Source organism: Macrotis lagotis, chromosome 1, assembly GCF_037893015.1.
Source record: "Macrotis lagotis isolate mMagLag1 chromosome 1, bilby.v1.9.chrom.fasta, whole genome shotgun sequence".
NCBI lineage: Eukaryota > Metazoa > Chordata > Mammalia > Peramelemorphia > Peramelidae > Macrotis > Macrotis lagotis.
Genome location: NC_133658.1, coordinates 502905446 through 502931107, shown reverse-complemented (window position 1 = coordinate 502931107; position 25662 = coordinate 502905446). Strand labels below are relative to the sequence as shown.

At 33.8% G+C, this 25662-nt stretch overlaps 1 protein-coding gene across 3 annotated transcripts in view; it reads right to left on the bottom strand.

Moving 5' to 3' along the window:
* TRAPPC10 (trafficking protein particle complex subunit 10) overlaps positions 1-25662 on the bottom strand; it is a 102369-nt gene that overhangs the window by 44639 nt on the left and 32068 nt on the right. For 2 of the 3 annotated variants that reach the window (XM_074214007.1, XM_074214008.1), the window contains 4 exons: positions 20845-20926; positions 16622-16757; positions 10936-11132; positions 2813-3008 (listed from right to left, as the gene is read on the bottom strand). In XM_074214007.1, coding sequence (XP_074070108.1) covers positions 2813-3008; positions 10936-11132; positions 16622-16757; positions 20845-20926 — 611 coding nt within the window. Of the gene's footprint in view, positions 1-2812; positions 3009-10935; positions 11133-16621; positions 16758-20844; positions 20927-25662 lie in introns of those variants that run through there. The other variant, XM_074214009.1, reaches the window with a different exon arrangement.

Genomic DNA, 25662 nt, shown 5'->3' with positions numbered 1-25662 from the left:
CTCAAGTAAATTTGAAAAGAGGAAATAGTGTATGTCAGGAAAGGCAGGCATATTGAAACACTGTTGGAGAAGATGTGAAGTGATCCAACTGTTCTGGAAAGTAATCTGTAATTATGTTTAAAGATTTTGAAAATGACCTAGAGTTTCCACTAGTAGGCAGATCCTCCAACGAAATCAAAGACAAATTTCACATGTGACAAGTGTTCACAAAGGCACTTGTTGTAGTAGTAAAGAAATGCAAATAAAATAGGTATGCAGGAATGGCTAAATAAATATGTCAAGAAACAGTACTGTAAAGCGAGAAATGATAAAAATGTAGATAGAATAAAGAGAAACAGAAAGTCATAAGAAATAATGCAAAAAGTGAAGCAAAATACACACAAATATTACAACACAAACAATAAAATGTTACTGACACATTGTAATTATCAAGCATAGGGGCAGCTAGGTGGCACAGTGGATAGAGCAAAGGCCCTGGAGTCAGGAGGACCTGAGTTCAAATCCAGCCTCAGACACTTAATTACCTAGCTGTGTGACCTGACCTGGGCAAATCACTTAACCCCACTGCCTTACCCACCCCCCCAAAGTAATTATCGAGTATGACTGCAGATAAAAGACAATAACAGATACTTCACTGGTGTTATTTGACAAGGAGGAGTACATAATATTTTTTAAACAGAGTTTAGTAGTAATTTTTCTTGTAATTTATGCCTGAAATGGCTTAGTTACCATGAGATCCATACTTCATACCTTTAAATAACTAAATTCAAAGCTGATTTGTCAACTGGTTTTTCTGGACTTCAAAAATTTTTTTTTAATCTTGTATAATGAATAAAGTATGAAAACAAGAATGAAGGAACTCAACCTAAGAGATTTTCAATAGACTAGTTCAATAAAGCAACCTGGTTAAAGGACAGAAGACTTAAGTTGTTCAGAGACCACCATCTCAGATCACCCAATCCAACTCTTTCATTTTACAAAAGTTAGACATTAACTAAGCTCAGAGAGTTTATATGATTTTCCTTTGTATCTGTGAGAGATCACAAAGAAAGTAAAAGGCAGAGCTGGAATTCAAATTCAGGCCCTCTTGTTTCAAATATTATCCATATGCTTTCCAAAGTATCACACTGTTGCACTTTATTAAGACATTCTAATTCTTTTAAAATATGCCATATCAACTATGGTACCACTAAAATATGGAGAGAAATTAAAAGAAATTAAAAGGCTTCCTATCAAAATCAAACTAAAATTAATGAAAACCTACTTTCCATTTCTAGTAATTAACCACATTGCTATCTTGATTCAAATGTAAATGACGCCAGAGAGGCTAGGTGGTGCAGTGGATAGAACACCAGTCAGGAATACCTGAGTTCAAATCCGGCCTCAGACACTTAATTATTACCTAGCTGTGTGGCCACTTAACCCCATTTGCCTTGCAAAAAAAAAAAATCTAAAAAATTAAAAAATGTAAATGAGGTCAAGTGCATGCAAAATAAAATGATTTAATTATTGGAAATGGAAAATTGACTTTATTTCAGGCTGATTCTTATAGGAAACTTATTTTATTATTTCTTAATCCACTGTCCACATTTTAATGGTACCATGGTTGATATATTTTAAAAGAATTGGCATGTCTTAATAGTGAGCTAATTCTAAGGCCATAATATAATATGTGAAAGCCATAATGTGGATCTCTTAAGCGTGAAAACCACAATGTGGGTTTCCTAAACAAAAGTCTCTAGTGGTAGTAAAGGTCAGGAATAATGTGGGTTTCCTAGCAAAAGTTTCTATCACTGAAAGCCATAATAAAACTAATAATGATGATGATGATGGCAGTGTCATTATCAATGAAAGGTATAAATAGTATAAACTAAAATTAGTGTAAGCCAAAAGAAAGCACACTGATCAGAGCATGACCAGGGGGTGACTGGTTTATAATCTTGCAAACTAGGACTCTAGCCAAAACACCCAGCTGTTTGGGACCTAAGGGGGCAGCTAGGTGGCACAATGAATAGAGCACCAGCCTTGGAGTCAGGAGTACCTGGGTTCAAATCCGACCTCAGACACTTAATAATTACCTAGCCGTGTGGCCTTGGGCAAGCCACTTAACCCCATTGCCTTGAAAAATCTAAAAAAAAAAAAAAAAAAAAGTTTGGGACCTAAGACCAGTGATAAACAAAGTAAATTAAAAATATCAGTCAATCCACAGTAACATACTCAATAACTCCTCTTCCCTTTGATTGCTAAAATCACTATGGGGAGGTTTGAAAGATTCTTTGTAGAAATTTCTAGCTGCTACCCTAGACTGTTCCAATATGAATATCCCATTTTTCTTTTATTAAATTACTTATATAAGCAATCTGGACCTTCCTCCTCTTTCTTTAGAATCAAATTGGACTCCCATGTTTGGGCAGGCCTTCAATATCCAACTTTGGGGGGCATTCTAGGGGCAAGATAATAGCAATGTGATATTTTGGAAAGAGTACACATAAAATTTGAAACCAGATAACCTAGATTTCCACAGTGAAGTAATAACCAAAAGGCTCCTGAGAATCAAATAATATGCAACAAAACCTCAGATTTTATTCATAGCTATTTCAAAGTAAAGTAAGGATGTAAGCAATGAAGCAATAGGGGAATTATTGTATAGGATACAGCTACCTAAGAAACTATTGCTGATCTTGCTTTAGAAAGCTAAGGAAGCCTACTATTTTTACATCTGATCTCTGCCTTACAAAAATAAAACACTAATAAAGGTAATAATTTCCAGAGAATCAAAGAAAAAAAATTGACTTAGTATTTGATCAAGTACCTGAACCATGAAATATTCACAAAAGCTCCATCCTGGTTCAGTCCTCTTCTCCCTCAAGGTTCTCATATCATCTTCAAACTTGCCTAAGTTTTTGGTAAAAGACATAAGAAGCAAAGTCCTGAGTTTGGTCAGGAAGGCATTCCAGGATTCCTGAGTACGGGAAGAATCCTTCAAAGGATCACAGAGAACTACACACCTGCAAAGATATTTTAGATAAAGAATATCATTTTAGATAAAAAATAACATTGTTTGAGAAGTGTTCTCTCTTATATTTACAAGAATTTTTCACATTTTCTAGACAATTTTATTTTTTTGAATGTTATAGGAAAAATCTTAACATAGGAAGAGGTAACTAACTAGGCTCAGGGCTTTCAACTTTTTACTTCACTAACACATATAAAAAGACAAAAAACTAACTAATTTTGAGCCTTTAATGCTTCCCCTATAATGTTAAATAAAAGAACTTCCTTGAATTACTCTTTCATAAGCAATAATATTAACACTTTTTTTAAAGGCGATGGGGTTGAGTGACTTATCCAAGATCACACAACTAAGTACGTATCAGGTGTCCAAGGCTGGATTTGAATTCTGATCCTCCTGACTCCAGGGCCATTGGTCCATCTATTGCGCCACCTAGCTGCACCAATATTAAAACTTTTAATAGATTCCTCAATACATAAAAAGGATGAAGTCCAAAATTTGACTGTGCTGTATGTGTAACTAAGGTGATTAGGCCTAGCCTTATCTATATCTATATGACATGGATAAAATGTCTTCACAACTATCAGTAGTGACAAACCCCAAAAGAAAAGTCTTATGGAAGGGGCAGAATGAATATTGACTTGGAAAAACCACAAATTAACATCAAATTGTATTGTAATTTTATTAATTTTGTTAAACAGTTATCAAACTTTTTCTTATAAAAAATATATTTACTAATTTAAAAATTCATTTAAGGGGCAGCTGAGTGGTAGTGCAGTGAATAGAACAGTGGCCCTGGAGTCAGGAGGACCCAAGTTCAAATCCAGCCTCAGATACTTAATAATGACCTAGCTGTGTGATCCTGTACAAGTCAATTAACCCCATCACCTTTAAAAAAAAGTTTTAATATTATTGCTTATGAACTTATAGTAATTCAAGAAAGTTCTTTTATTTAACATTATAGGGTAAGCATTAAAGTATCAAAATTTGTGTGATCTTGAGCAAGGCACTTAATCCCATTGCCTTGCCAAAAAATAAAAAATAAACTCAATTCCTTTCTAAAAAAAGAAATTATTTAAAAAAATTTTGAAGTGTGCATTCTCTATTTCCTCCACCCATTGAGAAGACAAGCAATATGGCATTAATTGTGAAAACATGCAAAACTCCATATTAGCAGTGAAAAAAATTATGCTTCAAGTCTACACTCATTTCATCAATTCTCTCAGTGGAGGTGGATAGCATTTTTCATTATGAGTTCAGAACAGTCTTGATCATCATACTGAGCAGAGCAGCTAAGTCTTTCACAGTCAATCATGAATACAATATTGCTGTTACTGTGTACAATGTTCAACTGGTTCCACTCACTTTCCTTTGTAGCAGTTTGATTAAGTCTTCAGGTTTTTCTGAAATCAGCCTGCTCATCCATCATTTCTCAAAATAGCATTTCATTACAATTACATTACACAACTTGTTTAGTTCCCTAATTGATATGCATCCTTTCAATTTTCAATTATTTGTCTCACAAAAAAAGGCTGTTAGAAATACTTTTGAACATATACAGATTCTTTTCGTTTTCTTTGATCTCTTTTTGTTACAGACCTGGCAATGGTCTACTAGGTTAAAGGATATATATGCAATTTTTAATTCTATCTCTACAGCATAGTACCAAACTGTTCTCCAAAATAATTGAACCAGTTTATAACTCCACTTAATAGGGTATTACTGTTCCAATTTTTTGACATCTTCTCCAATATTATTCATTTTCCTTTTTTATCACATTAGCCAATCTGACAGGTGTGAACTAGGTTCCTCAATTATTTTAATTTGCATTTCTCTAAATCAATAGTGATTTAAAGCATTTTTTCCCACAGGACTATGAATAACTTTGATTTCTTCTCTGAATACTACCCACTCATCTCCTTTGAACATTTATCAATTGGGGAAAGACTCCTTTTTTATAAATCTGACTCAGTTCCCTACATATTTGAGAAATAAGGTCTTTGTAAGAGGAATTTGTTGTAAAATGTTTTTTCTCCACTTCCTTTCCTTCTAATCTTGGCTGCATTGGTTTTGTTTGCTATCTTTTTAATTTAATGTAATCAAAATGATCAATTTTCTTTCCATGATCTTCCCTGGTTTGATTTTAAATTTTTTCCTTATGCACTGATGACAGGCAAAACTTTCCATGCTCCCTTAATTTACTATATCACTCTTTGTCTAAATCATTGATCTATTTGGACCATATCTTGGTATATAGTGAGAGATATTGGTCTATACCTAATTTCTGCCAAACTGCTTTGTATTTTTCACAGTAATTTTTGTCAAATAGCGAGTTCTTGCTCCAACAGCCTGGATCTTTAGGTTTATCAAGATTCCTAAGATCAGTTACTATGTACCTAATCTATTGCACTGCTTCCCCTCTTTTTCTTAGTATCAGATTTTTTTGATGATGACCACTTTATAATATAATTGAAAATCTGGTGCTACTAAATTGCTTTCCTTCATATTAACCCCCCACCCCGAGAATCAAAAATTCTCGATGTTTTGTTCTTCCAGATAAAATTTTGTTGCTATTTTTCTAGCTCTATTAAAATAATTAATTGGTATGGCACTGAATGAGTACATTTATTTAAGAACTGCCATTTTTTATATACTGGCTTGGTCTATCCATGAACAATTAATTTCTCTTCAGTTGTTTAAATATCTTTTTACCATGAAAAGTTTTACAATTATGTTCATATAGTTCCTGAGTTTGTTATGGCAGGTAGACTTAGAAGCATTTTATATTTTCTGCAGTTATTTTAAATAGAATTTATACTTCCTCCTGTTGGACTTTACTGGTAATACATAGACATGCTGATGACTCTGTTGAGTTTATTTTGTCTTACAATTCTGCTAAAGTTATTGTTTGAATTAGTTTTTTAGTAAGCTGTCTAGGATCCTCAAATTATCCCAACATTACACCTGTAAAAACTGATACTTTTGTTTCCATACTGCCTATGCTAATTTCTTTATTCTTGTCTTATTGCTACAGCTAGTGTTTGTAGTACAATATTGAGTAATAGTGCTGATAATGGAGATCCTTGTTTCACCCCAGAACTTAATGGGAAGGTTTATCCCCATTATAGATGATGCTTCCTAATGGTCTTAGATAGATATTGCTTATCATTTTAAGGCAAGTTCCATTGATCCTTTCTAGTGTTTTAAACTGGAATAAGTTTTGTATTTTGGTAAAAGGTTTTCCAAATCTATTATAATAATCGTGATTTTTGTTGTTTTTGTTATTGATATAGTCAATTATATTGAGTATTTTCCTAATATTGAACTAATTTTATACTCTTGGTATAAATCTCACCCAGTCATTGTATAGAATCCTTATAATGTACTGTTGTAATCTCCTTGCTAATATTTTCTTTATAATTTTTGTATCAATATTCATAGGGAAATTGGTTGTTTTCTTTCTCTGTTTTTTGCTCTTCCTGATTTAGGTATCAATATATTTATGTCAAAAAAAGGAATTTGGTAAGACTCCTTTGATTATTTTCCCAAATAATTTATATAGCATTGGAATTCATTATTCTTTAAAACGTTGGTAAAATTCACTTCTAAACCCATCTGATACTAGCAGTCTTTTTTAGTGAGTTCAATTATGGTTTGTTCAATTTCTTTTTCTTTTCTTTTTTTTTTAAGGTTTTTGCAAGGCAAACGGGGTTAAGTGACTTGCCCAAGATCACACAGCTAGGTAATTATTAAGAGTCTGAGGCCACATTTGAACTCAGGTACTCCTGACTCCAGGGCCAGTGCCACCTAACCACCCTCTCAATTTTTTTTTCTAAAGATAGATAGAGTTACTGGGGCAAAATACTTCCCGATAATGACTTTTACTTCCTCTTCACTCTCCACTTCATCTATCCTTTTCATTTTAATACTGATAATTTGTTTTTCAATTTTTTAATTTTTAAAAATTTATTTATTTTTATTTTTTTAGGTTTTTGCTACACAATGGAGTTAAATGCCTTGTCCAAGGTCACAATGCTAGGTAATTATTAAATATCCGAGGCTGGATTTGAACTGGTACTGTATCCACTGTGCCACCTAGCTGCCCCCAGCTTTCTTTTTTATACTCAAATATTTCATTCCTCCCCTTCCTCATAAAATCAGCTCTTAGTTTTAAATATTTAAGGCTTTCAGGGCGGCTAGGTGGCGTAGTGGATAAAGCACCGGCCCTGGAGTCAGGAGGACCTGGGTTCAAATCTGGTCTCAGACACTTAATAATTACCTAGCTGTGTGGCCTTGGGCAAGCCACCTAACCCCGTTTGCCTTGCAAAAACCTTAAAAAAAAATATAGCTTTCTGACTTTCTAATTAATTTTTCCCGATTTTTCAGGATTTCTCTTTTAGTGTCTATCTGGGGATTTTTAATTTGTCCCTTTTAGTTTTTTTTTTAATTGCATGCCCAATTCATTGACCTACTCTTTCTATTTTACTGAGATAAGCACTGAGACATATAAATTTCCCCCAAAGTACTGCTTTGCCTGAATCCCTCAAAGTTTGCTATATTGTCTCATTGTTGTCATTATCTTCTTGGTTTTTTATTAGGTTTTTTTTTTTGCAAGGCAAATGGGGTTAGGTGGCTTGCCCAAGATCACACAGCTAGGTAATTATTAAGTGTCTGAGGCCAGATTTGAACCCAGGTCCTCCTGACTCCAGGGTTGGTGTTCTATCCACTGTGCCACCTAGCCTCCCCTCTTGTCATTATCTTCAATGAAATTACTGAATGTTAATATGATTTGCTCTTTAACCCATTCACTCTTTGGTAGTGAATTATTTAGTTTTCAATTAAATTTTAATCAATGTTTCTAAGGTCCTTTATTAAAGGTAATTTTTACTGCATCATGGTCCCAAGCTTTAATAAGGTCTGCTTTTTTGCATTTATTTGTGAAGTTTTTAGGTGCTAATACATGGTTAATTTTTGTGAGGGTGTCATGTATAATGAAAAAAATAGATCTCCAGAGATCTAGTATAGCTAACTTTTCGAAAATTCTATTCATCTCCTTATCTTTCCCAATTACATTTTTAATCTGGTTTAGGCTACACTTAGGAGTTTTACAAACTAACCCCTACTGGAAGTAGGTTTAACACTACTATCTTAAGTGATTTCCTTGTTTTTTAATTCTTCCAATTCATCTTAAAAACACCAGATTGGGGGCAACTAGATGGTGCAGTAGATAGAGCACCAGCCCTGGAGTCAGGAGGACCTGAGTTCAAATCTGGTCTCAGACACTTAATAATTACCTAGCTGTGTGACCTTGGGCAAGTCACTTAATATCACTGCCTTGCAAAAGCTAAACAAAAAACAAAACCCACCAAATTAAGTCTTAAAACAACTTTGGTCATCTATCAAGACATAGATATGCATGAGCCAGTTTTATATATTAGGTGCTGGAGATTACAAAGATGAAAATTAAAATCATCCTACTACATTTCTATTGGAGGAAACAACATGAATATATACGTATGTAGCTACATATGTACACACCCTTTTCACAAAGATGTTATGTAAATATACAAAATGAACAATATAATTTTGGGCAGAAAATCACTAACAGTGGTGTGGCATCAAGAAAGCTTTTATGTAGGATGTGGCATTTTAACTGAATCTTGAATAATGAACTTCAATCTTTCCCAGAGTTTGTAATATATAAAAGTAAAGAAGAAATACATTCCAAGTTGGGGACCTATCAAAACAGCAATGACACCAAGATAGTATGTGGAATGTCAAGCATGTATAACAGCAATAGTCATGACAAGACCATAAACTGAATTTGAGTGAGGAGGTGCTGTGCTAAGTCACCAACCTCACTTTCTCCTCCAGTCATATGGATTCAGAGATCTGTCCAAGGTCACACAGATATTAAACATCAAGTGTGAGTACGTACACACACACACACACACACACGCACATACACACACCATAGAGTTTATGAAGGTGAAAATTATGTAACTAAATTGGAGAGATAGAAAGGCCAAGGTGATGAAGTGTTTACAATGTGCAACAGAGGAGCCATTAGTTTTTAATGGGGTATAGGAAGACCAAAGATTTAGGAAATCACTATGCTGGCTAAGTAAAGGCTAAATAGGAGTAGGTTAAGAATTAAGGCAGGGAGACTAATTGGGAAGATACAGGCAAGATGTGTTGAGGAACTCAAAGTGGTTGATGGTTGTGTGAATAGAGATTACTTTACAAAACCTTCTCTATAAACTTAAAAAAAAATCTATATTCCTAGTCCACCCTAGCTGTTCATCTAACAGTCACCTTATTGTTGGGCTCCCTCCTGTCTTTAGGAGTTCAGTGCCTGACATTCTTTAACATCAACAATGGCTTTCCTCTTGTGACTGTAATGTACAAATAATGCTGTTCCCTCAAGAATTCTGGTCTCTCAGTTCACTGACCACCCCAATTTTTATGACCTGCAGTGGCATTCTAACTTAAAACATCTTTGGGGATAGTTATATCTTTAGATTTCATTGTTAAGTGAAACTGTGTCACTTCTGATTTTTGAGTTTTGAAATATCCTCCCTTTGAGAACAATTATTGTCCTTCATTCTCGAAGAAGACCACAACATCAGGGAGGTGATGTCATGACAAGACCATAAACTGAATTTGAGTGAGGAGGTGCTGTGCTAAGCCACCAGTCTTACTTTCTCCTTCAGAGTCACCTGGATTCAGTGGCCAGAAATGAATTAGGACAACTGGAGATGGCCCTGGATGCAAGGTAATAAGGATTAAGAAACCTGCCCAAGGTCACACAGATATTTAACATCAAGTATCTGAGGTCAGATTCAAACTCCTGTCCTCTTGACTTGAAGGTCAGTGCTCTGTCCACTGAACAACCTGGCTGCCCCTCTCTTTAAGCATATCTTTCATCCTCACTGACCATCATTCAGGCTCTTTCCCTCCCTGTTCATGTTTCATTTTCTTAGAAGATTTTACTCTAAAGTCAAGCAATTAAATTATACTTAGCCCTCCACATCTGACTTTCCATGCCCTATACTGGTACCACTTCTGTCCATGTGTGATTGCATAAAGAAGCAGAAAAAAGAGGAAAAAAGGCAGTCCTTCTTGTCAATATCAACCTATCATTCCATGGTTCTATATTACAATCAATTAATGTACATTTATTCCAATCTCATCCCCCTCAATTCCTCCCTCCCTTGCCTCTCTCTTTTCTTCTCCCCAAACTTTCAGAGACTTAGAATGAGTAGGAAAAATTTTTTTGTATTCTTACACAGCTTCAAATTTACTTTGAACCACTATAATTTTAATAAAGGGGCTAACCAGGTAAAAGTCTAATTATGTTTCTGATTAAAATGCATAAATAAGAATCAAGCATTTATTAGGCACCAACTATTTGCCTAGAACTATGAAGGACTTTTTTAAAAAAGGGGGAAGGAATAAAAATATAATCACTGCTCCTGAAGAGCTTATATTCTTATTAAAGACAAAAATCCTAATATATGGGGGGGTGGGGGAAATAATTCTAAATAGACAAATAATCAAATATTCAACTCTGCAGTGTTGACTATATATAAATACTACAGGATTTAAACAAAGAATTGTGAAGAACTATTTCAGGGATTTGGGCTGGATCTTTAAGAATGGGCAGACTTTGAAGAGGAAGAGAGGATCATAAATTTAGAGCTTGAAGGGAATTTGGAGGTCATTTAGGTCAATTGCTTCATTTTATAGGTTAGGAAACTGAGATCCAGACAAGTTAAAGAAAGAACATTACGTGTGAGATGGGCCTTCAAAGTGTTACTATTCCATTACAAAAGAGATTAAGGCATCAAATTTAGTAAAAATAAACTAGTTGCCTAAAATTTATTTGGGTGTTAGCCAAAGTAGTTGAGTTACATTCTTACCTGTCACTTTGTTTATTACAAAAATCATTTCTTATTTTGTCTACAATGGATGTGCGTGGAAGGATGTTGGTTTTGTTTTTTTTCTTGGCATCACTTTCAACTACCACTATTAACCAATCCACAGAGCTGTGAGCTTTCAGAACATTCTGCCACTTGGTGATGTCATCTTTTAATGTAGCTTTATATACTTCAGTGTCCTAAAAAAATAAATTATAAATCACTGTCAAGATAACTTTAAATGATCACTTTAACTATCTAGAATAAACTTTAAATAGGCATAAGGAACTACAGTGATATTTCTTTTTATTAATAATATGCATTTTCATCATAAGCCATAAGGCAGAATATGTATTAGCCAATGGCAACAGAGAAAGCCACTTTTTAAAGATCTGCACATTGTCCAGATCTGTCATTTCATCACTATAAAGAACTCTTACAGTGAGGGAGCCTTGTACCAATGCAAATCAGCAATTATGGCCCTCTAAAAGCTTTAGTCTCCCATGGAATACATACAAGGCAATCTTTTGGGATAATATTCAGAGGAGAGCCACCCAGTCAACTGAGCATTTTTCCAAACATCACTGCCTATGTCTTTCCTCTGATGGGCTGCCCCAAATGGTACTTTCCAAAGAGATAGGTAGTTACTCTCCATACTGCCCCAACCTCCCCTTCTTCCTGCTTGTATGAGTTACACTGGGAGTCAACAGTCAGCAATTGTTATCTATCCAGCCTCAGCTCCTTCACAGTGCCTCCACTCCAGGCACAAACCATTCTAGACAGTCAGCCCTGAATGCTTCTTCCTATATCAGGACAGGCCCTTGATCCTTCCTCTCCTGCCCTCTCTATTTAAGGGTACAGACCCCAATTCTTCAGAAACAGAGTACCTTTGTGGGGCAGGAGGAGGTAGGACTGGATATCTGCTTCCCTCACATATAGCTACGTGCCATCCCAGGGGCTAAAACTATTGAGCAGATCCTGCTTCTCTGGTAACTGGTACCATTGCAGGGTCCTCATCCTCAGGATACTAATACATCATGTACAATCCTAAGGTAGAGGCCTATCCATGGTCATAGGTTAGGAGAAATGCTTCTTAAGAATAAATGCTCAATATCTACCCAGGCTCTTCCCCCCCCGCCCCCACCATGAGTGCTCAGAACAAGCTGTACAGAAACTTCACAAGCAACAAGCAAAAAGTCAGTTAAAACACAAGTGCAACAATCAGTGAGGTTGCAACTTAAGCAGGCAAAACAGAGCTCAGATTTATAATCCCATTTCCAAAAAACCATTAAAAAACTTAGAAGGAAATGCATAAAGTCATCAACCCCCCCAGAAAACCAGGTGCTCTCAGGACATCTTGGCATTTATTCTGCTGTTGCCCTATTTTCCCTACCTGAAATAGTCACCCTATGATCTTAGGTCCTAATCTACAGGATATGAGGAAAGGTAGAAATTTATTAGCCAAATTTCAACAAAGTGAATAGAACTGAAGAATGTACGTCAAAATTTAATAAGCGCATTCAATAAAACACTTATTACATTTGGACCTATGTCTCTTTGTGAGGCTTGTTTTTTTAACTATGACCATCACTAAAACAATGGCAGTATTGCAGTCATCAAATAAGTAGCAGCTAGCTCATCCAACTCATTCTTCCAGAGAAGTCATCAATAATATGAAAGTTGACATATTCCTGCCTTCACTCAACTTCAGATGCTCTCTGATACTTCTGATAACCTGGATTTTTATTCTAATAATAAATGAAATATTAAGACATTATAGATAAAATATAGTTAAAAATTTCAAACAAGAGGCTGCTTTAGTTAATTTTTGTGCTGTCTGATGTGGTTTTGGTCAAATACTGAATCCTGAATCTAACCTTTGAAGAATCTTTAAATGAGATAAAGGAAGAATATCTAAATAGAATCATGTAACGTGTACCAGAGAAGATTGTGACTAGCACTTGAAAATACCCCAAAGACACAAGCAACTCAAAACCTGTTCCAGTATAGTAGGAGGTTGATTGGAAAAGAAAAAAAATTATCAGAGTTCAGTGACAACAATAGCAGGTTACATCATGAATTGGAAGAAATTAAATTTGCAACTGTAATTAAAAAACAATTGATGATTTGGGTAAAAGGATACGGAACTAAAGGGTTTTTGAAAGAATAGCAATTATGTGTCAATGACTGTATCTTCTTTTCTATATTTCTGCATATTCAAACTAGAAAAACTTACTGGAGATAATTTAATATATAAACAATGAGAGAATCATTCTTCAGATATGATATATGATGGATCTGATGAATTTTGACATGCCTTATTTATTAATCAAGATAATTGTCTTTCTTGTTCAAGAAAAAACATTTGAAATTAAAAGGAATTATTGAAATTGTCTTTTGTCAGGGCAGTTAGGTGGTACAGTGGTTATAGCACTGGTCCTGGAGTCAGGAGGACCCAAGTTCAAATCCGGCAATAAGACATTTAATAATTGCCTAGCTGTGTGACCTGGGGCAAGTCACTTAACCCCATTGCCTTAAATAAATAAAAAAAATTTTTTTTAAAAAAAGAAATTGTCTTTTTTTCATATTTTCCACAGTAAAGAAGACACAAAATTTATATGTATTTCAAAACAAAATTGTCTAGGAGTTAATTAGTGGAAAAGTTAATAAATTTTTTACATTCTATCTATGAACCATTTCTGCAAAAAGAAAACACCTTCAGATTGTCCCATTATGTCCATCTAAAGTTTCAGGCTCAAGGGGATCTTTCTAGACACAAAGATTCAAGATGTGGAATCTTTCAAACAATCTCAAGCAATTCAAACAATTTCAAAACTTTAGAGGGCTCTGAACAGTTGGAAGTGAAAATTTAAAGTTTTAAGGGGGGAAAAAATCAGAAATTCAGTATCAAAATAAACCTAAGAACCACAACTTTGAATTATTCTATTAATAATCATGTTACTCTTACAGAAAAATGTAATTTTACTTATTAAGAGTAAAAAGTGTTTGTGTCATCAAAATAATTTTTAAACATTTTAATTTTTTCTCTTTATTTTAAATCTTATCTTTTACAATCAATATATTGCTACAGTAGTACATAGATAAAATGTATAGCTACACATACTAGAAGTGTTGAAAAACATTTTACTGATAATAAAAGTTCTAAGATTTCTTAGAAAGTTACCTAGAGGGGCGGTTAGGTGGCGCAGTGGATAAAGCACCAGACCTGGAGTCAGGAGTACCTGGGTTCAAATCCGGTCTCAGACACTTAATAATTACCTAGCTGTGTGGCCTTGGGCAAGCCACTTAACCCCATTTGCCTTGCAAAAATCCTTAAAAAAAAAAAGTTACCTAGAGACATTCTAGGTAACTTGAATTCAGGTTCCTGACTCTTCAACTGGTTCTTATCCACCAGGCAACACTTTCAATTAAAAGGAAAAAACAAAAACCACAAACTGCAAAATTTCCATTATAGCAAATAAACTACCTTTTCCTCAAAACAGGAGAAATTTTTTGAAATGCATTGAGTCTTGTCAATCAATGACAATAAAAGAGCTTCTATTTGTAGCCAAAAAACTTTTTCTTGGCAGTTCTTTAAACTCTGCTATAATCCCATGGTAGTTCTTTGAATAGATTAACTCTTCTATTTTTTACATATGGTGAAGGCAAGTTAGTCAGTCATGTGACCTCAGCCCAACAAGGGAAGAAATCCAAGAGTAGGATTTAAGAATTCTGTCCCTATTCAGTGTTCTATAAGGTTATAACTTAAAAAAGTTGTTTTTTAAAGCCAGTAATTCATAAGACACAGCAATAACAAAGTGGGAAAGAAATAACTCAAAGATTAAACCCAAACATTTGCTAAGGTTCTGGAACTACCATTCTCACATCTAAGGATTCCCAGAATTTTCATCCATCTTATACCACTATCATTCTCTTTCCTTTCTTCCCTACGCTTCTATCACTACAACTGAGAGAGCATGAATGATCACGGTTTAAGTTTGTGCTTTTTTTATAACTGGCTTTAATTCCTCTCTAATTTTTAGAAGGGAATGTGGGTTCAAAAGCTCTTACGTCATTGATAGTGCTCCCAGGGAGGAAACTCCCTCTACCAGTGCAGATCAGCCCTTGTTTCTAAGTGTTCCTTGGGTCAACACTTAGAAGTGACTTGCCGGGTGTCACCATAGCTCAGGTCTTCCTGATAGCTACATAAGTCTTCCATCTACCATACTATGATGCCTTTTCAAATACATATGTAAAAAATCCACAACCAAAACCATACCTAGTTCATTTTAAAATTAGGTATAAAATGAATTTTTTGTAAATGAGTAAATATTGCTTACTTGTTAACATCTTCACCATTCACTAATTTCAATAATTCAGTGACTCCCAAATAATAATTATCTCATATTGATCTCAAAAGCATAAATAACTGATCCAAGGACGAACTAATTCTCACGTTCGGAATTCAAGAATCAGTTACAGAATTTTTAGCAATTAACTTTAAATTGGTTTTTGCTTTGCTATAAACTGTCACACTAAAAAACAAAACAAAACAAAAAAACAAACTAAAACTAGCTCTCCCCTTGAAAATACCAGGGATTTGGGGGGGGTTTATTTTTTTAAAGAATAAAAGCACAGTGAGAATACATATTCCATACATAACAATTAGATACTTCTCCACAGAGTTCAAGTTTGTGAGGACCTTACATATTTTAAAAATTTATAATAAAACTGCCTTTTGATTGGTAAGAGAAATGAACAGGTTCAGAGCAATTTTAAAGTCTGATTTCAAAGGTTTTAAACAATTAAATATTAAATAAAATTAAGAGCAACCAATACAATGCTTCAAAATGAGTACAAGAATGAATAATGAAAATTACCCAATGTTGACAAGATTATCAAATTCATTGTCATTATTATATTACAGAATAGCCTTTTATACTAAAGAATACAATAACCAGAATAAAGAAAGTTGTAACTGGTCATTGTCAGAACTCTTGTACTGGCTTTAGACCTCTTTTCAGTTCTTACTGTCTTAATAAGGTGCAAAATGTGTATAATTTTTCAAGGAAGCAGTCCTCAGCATTGTACAAAACACTACAAAAACTGTCTGCAACTTTTTTATATTATCAGAGTCAAACACAGTGAAAAATGGTAGTGCTTTAATTAAATAATCAAACAATAATATGAGCTAGTGGCAACTTAACAAATAATTTTAACTCATGTATATATTGTTTGTACAGGAACAGCAGTAAGTGATTTTATTACGTAAAGGCTCAAAAGGTTGCCAATATACATAATTTTCTTTTTACTCAAGTAGCAAAATCAATGGAATTGAATGTTTTCAATGAAACAAGTCCTGAATGTAGAATATAAATTAACTCAAACATGGTTCTTTATAAATCTAGTCTAAGAATGAAAAGAAATCTTTCTCATTCTTAATTTCATAGAGGAGGAGAAAAGGTAAAGGAGGAGAAAATGATACAATGGGAAAGTAAAGTATTAAAGCAAAATATATGAATAAAATTAATTTTAATAAAAGAATGAAGTAATGAAAATGAAAAGAAAATATGAACACAAACCTGGAAAAAATTCTAAATGTTCTAATGATCAAACCAAGGGCAGAGTAACAAGTTCCTTTAAAGCCTATCTTAAAAAACCCGTTTCCTATTTTTTGATGAATACTTACACAACATTCTGTCCAATAAATATGAAGGAAGGGGAAAGTTAGAAGAGCTTTGTTTCCTTCCTTTGGTAGCAATTCCTCCTTAAACTGAACAAAATTAGATTCTAAATGAATCATCTTTGGAGCACGGCCATAGGACCTATGAACAAGTTGAAAAAATGAAAATAAATCACTATACAAATTATTACTAAAGAGAACAGAGAAAAAATTAGAAATGTTTTTAAAAACATGAAATAGTTCTAAAGTTTTTCACATTATAATATAAAATAGTATGTTCAAATCAAATACTTCCCTGAAGTAAATATTATATGTGTTTATTATATTATTTTAAACACCCACACCCATATATACTACTAAATGAGAATCAGAAGGCAATACACATGGTAAACATTTAACACCTCAAAAACTTAAACTGTGTATGAAGAGACAGGAAACAACTGGCTACTGAAGTCAATGAACTAGATAAAAGGAAAAAGATATGACCAACTGAGACAACTTCAAGCTAATCTATTCAAATGGACCAATACTGTTGAAAAACGGGGAAAAGCAAAGATATTGCCCTTATTTATTGACATTTCTCACAAAAGCTTAATTTAAAGAAAGTAATGTCTCCAATGAGGAGGCCCAAAGGGTCTAGAACATCCCCAAACATTTGATCACACTTGATCAAGCTTAGAATGTAAACTTTATCTTAAGTCTGTACATTAGAGAGAAGTATCATAAATAATATCCCCCTCACAAAACAGTGAAAAGTAAAACAAGTGAAGACAAATTTACTGAACGGTTGGAATGAGAATCAACTGGGTCATATCATTTTAAGAGTATTCATAATTGGGGTGGCTAGGTGGTGCAGTGCATAGAGCACCAACCCTGGAGTCAGGAGTACCTGAGTTTCAAACCCGGCCTCAGGCACTTAATAATTGCCTAGCTGTGTGGCCTTGGGCAAGCCACTTAAACCCCACTGCCTTGCAAAAAAAAAAAAAAGTATTCATAATTGAAACTAGTGGAAAAATAAATGTATTGTTATTCTAATGATCTAATATTATCTCAAGAGACAGAGGAATGATCAAACTGGAACTATAACACTTCCATCCCCAATATATATGAGGTACATGAGGCTATATGCAGAAGTAGAAATCATACTCGAGAAGGCAAGTAGAAATCATATTCAAGGAGACAAGTAGAAATCATACTCAAGAAGACAAGAAGAAAGAAAGATAATTGGATCAGACCAAGTTCAAATTGAGGATGTTTTTGAAGTAATACAATCTTGAAAGTACCAAAGTAGGGAAGGGAAGATTTTTTTTTAAATTGGAAAAAACCAGGGGTACAATTATTTACTTAAACAAAAAGAGAAGATTGTGCTACAGTGGAGAAAAAAATATATTTAGATTTAGAGGACCTGGGTTCAAATCTTATCTCTGCAACTTATCACCTGTGTTACCTTAGATAAATCATAATTTCTCTGAAGCTCAAATAAAGAGCTCATACTAGACGATATTTAATGTTGTTTCCAGCTCTAAATCTATAATCCCAGGAACAGTGATAATTACTCATTAATATACTCTTCTCATTTTATTGAAATCTTCACGAGAATGATCAATGCATGTGTCAATACATGAACCATGAGCATACAGGATAAGAAAGCACGTATAGGATTATCAACTGTTCTGAATGGGGGAATGCTCAAGGCTTTACTCACCATAAGCCAGTGAAATAATAATAATAATAATAATAATAATAATAATAATAATAATAATGATAATGATAATAATAACAACAATAATATAATGATGATGATGATAGCTGTCCTTTTTGATTTTAAACAAGACAGGACTAACAAGTTAATAATTATGTTTATTATAGTGAGTAGTGAGGGGTATGTTGTGTAAAGACATCCTTCTCACATATATTTTCCAGAAGGAAGCAGTGGTTTTGCAAATGAGAAAATAAAGACTCAGAAAGGATAAGTTAGTTGTCTATAGTCATCCAACTATTAGTTAAAAAAAGCAGAATCTAGGCTTGTAATCAGTGCAATTAACTTTAAACTGCATGGATACATAAAAAAAGAAACCAATTTCAAAGAATTCAAAGAATAAGTTGTCATTTCATGACACTCAAAAGTGCATTTTTAAATTTAGAAGTCAAAAAATTATTTGTATCTTAAAAAGCATGTTAGGAGACAGTCAGACTTACTCTATGCTGGTACTCTGCCAAGTGCTGGGAATAGAAAGGAAAAAAGGAGTCCCTAATTCTTAGGGGTCCAGATGCTAAAACAGTACAAACTAAATACATGCAGGGTAAATAGTGGTGACCTATGAGAGAATGCCTTAGCATTGGTGAGGGAATCGGGAACGTTATCCTACACAAGGTAAGATTTGAGCTAAGATCTGAAGGAGGCTAAAGAAGAGTCAGAGATGAGTGAGAATATCTGGCTCAATCAATATTTACTAAGCACTTATGCTATACTATGTGACGGAGATACATAAAGAAGCAGTCCCTGCCCTCTAGAAGCTCAGAATCTAAAGGGGCAGACAACATGTAAACAAATCTAGACAAAACAAGCTATTACAGGATAAATAGGAAGACACCAGAATTAAGAGAAGTTGGTAGGGCTTCCAGCAAAAGATAGAGGAGTTTTAACCGAGACTTAAAGAAAGCCGGGGGGGGGGGGGGGGGATAGCATGGGGAACAGTCATAAAAATGCCTGGAGCCAAGAAATGGAGTGTGTTTTTCATGGAATAGCAAGGAGGCTGGGGTTACTGGAATGATATACATGTGTGGAGTGAGGATTAAGAAGATTGGAAAGGCAGACACATTTTAGGCATGGAAGAAGGCTAAGAGAAATGCAAGGAATTGGGAAGGGAAGTGTATTGTGCAAGGAACAGCAAGGAGACCAGAATTAGATTGCAGAATATGGGAAGAGGAGTAATAACAAGACTGGAGAGATAGGAAGAGATCAAGTTGTAAAGGACTTTAAAAACTAGAGATTTTAAAATATGACCTTGGAGGTGGTAGGGAACCACTGGAATATACTCAATAGGAAAGAGACATGGTCAGACTTGTGCTTCAGAAAAATCTCTTTGGCAGTTGACAGTTAAGACTGAAGTGAGAGACATGAGACAGGTAGGGAGATCAACCAGAAGTCTATTGCAATAATCCTGCCTTGCTATCCCTCCCTCTTGGTGACTTCACTACATCTAGTCACACCCAGGTTGAGCATGTTCTTTCACTCTTAAAGCTTGACTTATCTGATCTCTCTGCTCTACCACTTGCTCTGGAACTGTAATGAAGTGTACAATAATATTTCTTATGGAAAGGATTATCAATTAATTGTCCTAATGTTCCACTTACCAGCTCTGTGACATCCTAGCCCAATAAGTGACCTTTCCTAGTAGAATATTAAAACCTTGAGAGCAGATACTAACTAGTATTTTATATCTGTATCCCCAGCACTTAGCACATTGTTTGACCAATAGTGTATAATAAAAGCTTTTACCTTTCATGTAAAAAAAGGAAATCAATAAAAATAACATTTTAAAAACTATAAAAACAAAAATAATGTAAACCACACTACACATCTTTAACTTTAAGCAGGGATCTGCATAAAATAGATGTCTAATGCAGAAAATGCCTCAGGTTCTGCTTCTAACTCCTAACATCAGGTAGCCTTTTTATTTTAAAATTCCTCACTCCCTGGAACCTTCTCCCAGGGACATTCCAGGAATAAGGTTCTAATGATCCCTTTCTCCCAACAGTCAGTTTCTCCTAGGGCTTCAAATTTGGGGAGGGACCCAAATTAATCATCCTTTACTATTCTCCCAGCTCCACTTAGGATTTAGCCACCATGCCACAACAGACCTCAACATTTTGATTCCTTCTATATATTACCTTCCTCCATTAGAATGAAATCTTCAAGAAGATTGTCCCTTTTTTCCCCCACACAGTAAATGCTTAATAAATTCTTGTTGACTGACTTTCAGAACATACTTATCAACCATTAAGAATCTGAAGTGTACACTTCAGTCTCTAGTTTCACTTTCTTTGTCGATTTATCAGTTTAACCAAGGCATTTTTAAAACAAAAAGGCAACTGAATGCTTAATACTTTGAGCTAGCTAGTTCATAACAGATTTTGAAAACCTTGCTTTCCTTTAACATTACATTAAATACTTTAAAGAAAGACTATCTTCCTCTAATTCCTTCAAAGAGGGGCATTAAAAATACCTTCTCCATTCCATAGGTTCTCTTGGAAGCTGTTGAGATAGTGTTGGATAGACAGAGGCAAATAAATTTTGATCTCCAGCACCTACAAAGGTAACAGAGAGAAATCCAGTTATCGCATACCAAGATATATAGAAAATACGGGCTCTTGGATACTGAATCAATTTAAAAAATTTTTTTCCCTAAGATTTAGTAAAACATATCACAAAAATATAAACCAGATTTGCTTAGAATTATCTACTGTCTTTAAATTATCATTATTTAAGTCTTATTTAATTAGTAGCTGTTTTGACAACTGATCATGAAATAAAGCTTCTAGAAATTATAACCTAAGATTTATGTTAAGAAAATATAGCCTTTTAGGCTAGTATTCTTCTAAAAGAGGTAGTGGTTCCTCCATGATGAGTTAAAACAACATCAAGACAGTATTTCTAATTCTAAGACTATCAAAAAAGGTCTCTAAGAAGGTCAGCTCTTTCACATCTAATACTATAATTTTAGGATTAAAACTGTCATCATTGGGTGTAAAGGAATGCATCAGTTGAAGTACTTCATAAAATTTGCTCAAGGGTATGCTTGAAAATATCCAGAGAAAATATAGCTTTTATGAACCAGCTGTCTTTATCTGGAAGCAGAACCAGTCCTTAGTTAAAAACAAACAAACAAATAAATAATGAAGTAGTCATAGCAAATAGTATTAAAAAAGAAGGAAATTTTAGTTACTAAGAAAGTTGATTTCAGTCTTTTTCTCAGTTTTTTGTTTCTTAAACTAACGGTGAAAAGAGAATAAAAGGTATCTGATGAAAACTATCAGAACTGACTATACAGCCCAGGACAGTGCCTAAGCAAAAAGAATCAATCCTAATAGAAATGGCTTGTTGTTTTTAAATTGTTTAATTCATAACAAAGGATATATATGGTGGAAAAGACAACTGGATTTGGAGTCAAATGACCTAAATTCAATCCAAGTTCTGCCTCTACTATCAACATTTAAGTATAATTTCCATACTTAAAGAGAAAAGCAAGCTATACATAATAGTTTTATGTACATTTTTTTTTGCTTAATTATGCACATGAAAATATTTTATTTGGTGTTCAGGTTCAGAATAAAGAATAAAAATATGTAATTCAATAATTTTTTAAAAAATTAAATAGAATTTCAAGGTTAAAGATAGATTTTTCTTTTAAATTCAATGGGGTAGAATGGGAAAAAATGTTGGAACTTATAGCCAAAGAATCTGAGTTCTACTTACTACATTTGACTTTGAACAAGTTAGACTGGCCTGCAGAACGAGCTCTTTTAGCTCTGAGGTTACAATTGAAATATAATTTGATCAAAACAGACTGAGTCTCTAGGCCCAAAAAGAAAAGTTTAAGTCATCTACTCAAACTCCTTCCTTTTATAGATAAGGAACCTGAGGCTCATGGAAATTAAGTGATTTTCCCAGGCTCACAAGGGTCCTAAATGGTAGAATCAGGACTAAATTCCCATTCTTTGAATGCACACTTTCCAAAGCACCACAATGGATTTGAAACAGTAATTTATCTTTAGTCTTGGAATAATATTTAAATCAGATTACAGGTTAACCAAACATTCACATATACTACATCACTTCAATTTAAACCTAAATTTTACTTTATTTAATTGTAAATGACTCTTGTCAATAATAAACTGTCACTAAAAAGGTATGTCTATAAACCAAGGAGTAAAATATTAACCCTTTGTTTAAAAACGTTCTGAATTAAGGAGAAAGGAAATCGGAAAATGTATGCAATGTAAAAATAAAAGATAGCAATGAAGTTATTTTCAAGTAAATTGTTACACCTGCTTCAATAGTCCTTTCCCCAAACCTTAAGGATACTTAACCACACCCACAACAAAGAATTTAAAACAAAACAAGAGAAAGCAAACAATCCTATGAAGAAGAAAAAAATTCAGCAAAACCAGTTATTATGTTGAAAAAAGAAAATCTTTGTCAACTGCAATGTTCCACATCTGTGGACCCCCACCTCTGAAAAGGAATGCGAAGATGTCTACTCACATCTCTAGGTCCTAGAGTGCCTTTCAGAGTTTTATACTGTTCACTGAATATTTAGAGGCAATGTAATACTAAGGAATTAAACCTTAAGTCTGAAAAGTTAGAATTTAAATGTTATTCTAGAGAAGATGTTAACTGTGATAGCTGGAAAGACCGATCATGAAGATATCTGAATCCCCAATCTTAGCATAATGCCTGATAAATAATTAGTGCCTACCTACATACCTAAGAAAATTTTTCTCCAGAGAGTTAATTGTTGCCTTGCAAAGGAAAAAATTCCCAAGAAGAGACTTTAATTACCATGGGGCTAGAAGTGTTTCCATATATCTGCAGAGTTAACATCAATTGATGTTTCCATGATCTTGGCTATGATTTTATTCACCTTGATACATCACTGAAATATTTAGATGTGTCTTTTGTTATCCTATTAGAAAACTGTATTGCAAATTATCCTAATATTTGTTTAAGCTTATGAGAAAAGAATTTGGACATATAGTGGTGAACAAAGTTTAGGAGAAAATTAGTTTTTTTCTGGTTTAAATATAAACTAGAATGGGGTTTCAAAAGTAAACTGACTAATGAGAAAGACAACATCTATTAAACTTTCTAGAAAATAATCTGAACATAGTTCATCTCCTTGAAACATTAATTTATGAGTCAGATAGCAAGGTGAAAGGTAAAGAATAATGATTGTTCCCTAAGTGTAGTCTACCAAACAGACCACCACTCAGATCCCACACAGGCTACATATGGGAGTCAGTTAATTGTTTCTAAAACCTGCTAAGTTAATAAAAGGCTAATGTTCTTGTATTTCTTTTGTTTATAAAAAATACAAAAGGATATCTTATGGCATATATATTTTATATAAGTTTATATCTTTTCATCAATCATGAAAGGGTAAAGATGTCCTCTACATCTTTGAAACTGAACTTAATCTGTTACAAAAAACTGGATTGTTCTTTAATAAATATCATCTGATATGTTCTATCAAATTGGAAGGACTTCATATAAAAAATGTTCTAAACTGATGAGAGAAAAGTAAATTAAAGGAACTCAGATTATCACTTCAACCCATCAGATTGGCAAAGTTGACAAAAAGTGTAAAGGACTAATGTTGGACAGGGTGTGAGAAAGCAAGTACATTAATGTTCTGTTAAATAGAGCTGTGAATAGCCCAGCCATTTTAAAACACAATTAGGTCCTATGTCAAAAAACTTACTGAATACTGCATTCCTTTTAACTAGTCATATTATTTACTAAGTCTATACCTCTGAAGAGATCAAAGAAAAAAGAAAAGTAATCTCAAGAACAAAACTATAGCAGTTCTTCCTTGTAGTAAAGATTTGTAAACTGAAGAGGTACTGGCTGAAAAAATTATGGTAAATCAATGTGATACTATTATACTATATAATACATGACAAAGGAGAGAGTTTCAAAGAAAGCTGGGAAGGCTGGATCTACAGTACGATGGGATGAAATGATCTAGAGTGAGATTAGGAGAACAATAATAAAAATAACAATAATATCATAACAACTTTGAAAGACCTGAGAATTATGATGAACATAATGACCAACCACAATTTCAAATTCCATTGCTGACTAGCTCTTGAGAGAGAGGTAATGATCAGAAGAGTATAAACTGAGCCATATTTTTTTGGACATGGTCAATATGGAATTTGTTTTGCTCTATTATACTTGTTTGTAAAAAGAATTGCCCCCATACTTCTTTCCTAATTGGGCAGGGGGAAAAGGGCAGATCTTCATTTGAAAATAAAAATTTCAAGAGGGAAAAAAAGTTGAAGGCTTCAAAGATGGTTCCAGCAACAGACTAAGTTCAGTTTCACATCACTAGTAACCTACCTATTTGTCAATAAATTCTTTGGACATGGCAATCCATGAAATAAGGGAACAAAACCACATGATTTTTAGATGATCTATAAACTTTAACTAGACTGTTGGTATTCTAAAGATAAAAATCTTTCCCAACATTCACCAAATGGACATCCTTAAGCAGAAGTTGAATGAGAACAATCTTGACATTCTTGCTATAAACAAAACTGGAAAAAAAGAGGTTAAGTTAGAGCTAAATGTAAAGATGATTTATGAGTACCCCTTGGAGTCCGAGGCAAAAAAGAGAAATAAAGATAAATCTCTTACATCCAAAGGCAATAAAAAACTAATTCAAGGAATTTGGTCATCTTGTATTTCAGAACTTAAAATCAGTATTTGAAAGACCACCATGAAACTAACTGCACCTTATGTACCAACATCACTGGCAGAAGATAAAGAGGTAGGAATATTCTACAAAGGACTCAATTTAGACCCTACAAATTAAATCTACATAAAATCTGATATTTTGTTTTTAATGCAAATGTGGGAATAGGTATGAATTATGAAAAAATCTTCTGGAAAACAAGATTAGGATGAAGGAATGAAAAAGGTAAAAGACATATCCTAAACAGAAAACTTATATCACTGTAATATGAATAAGAAGTTTTTTGACAATTGTTTTCACCATCAAAATCTACCACATTTGGATGCTAACATCATATTTTCTTATTAGGGAATTGGAGATAACATTAAAATCAACAAAGAGGGAAAAAAAGCAGCCAGATCAGACTAAGTGAATATTAAAGAGATCTAAGATTCAGATAACATAATTGTGATAGTATTGAGTGTTTGAAGGAAAGAAAGATACCAAATGAATGGAGGGAAATACTCAGACTTTATTAATGCTAAAAAAAGGTGATGGAAAACAAATTAGTGATTTTTAGATCTACCT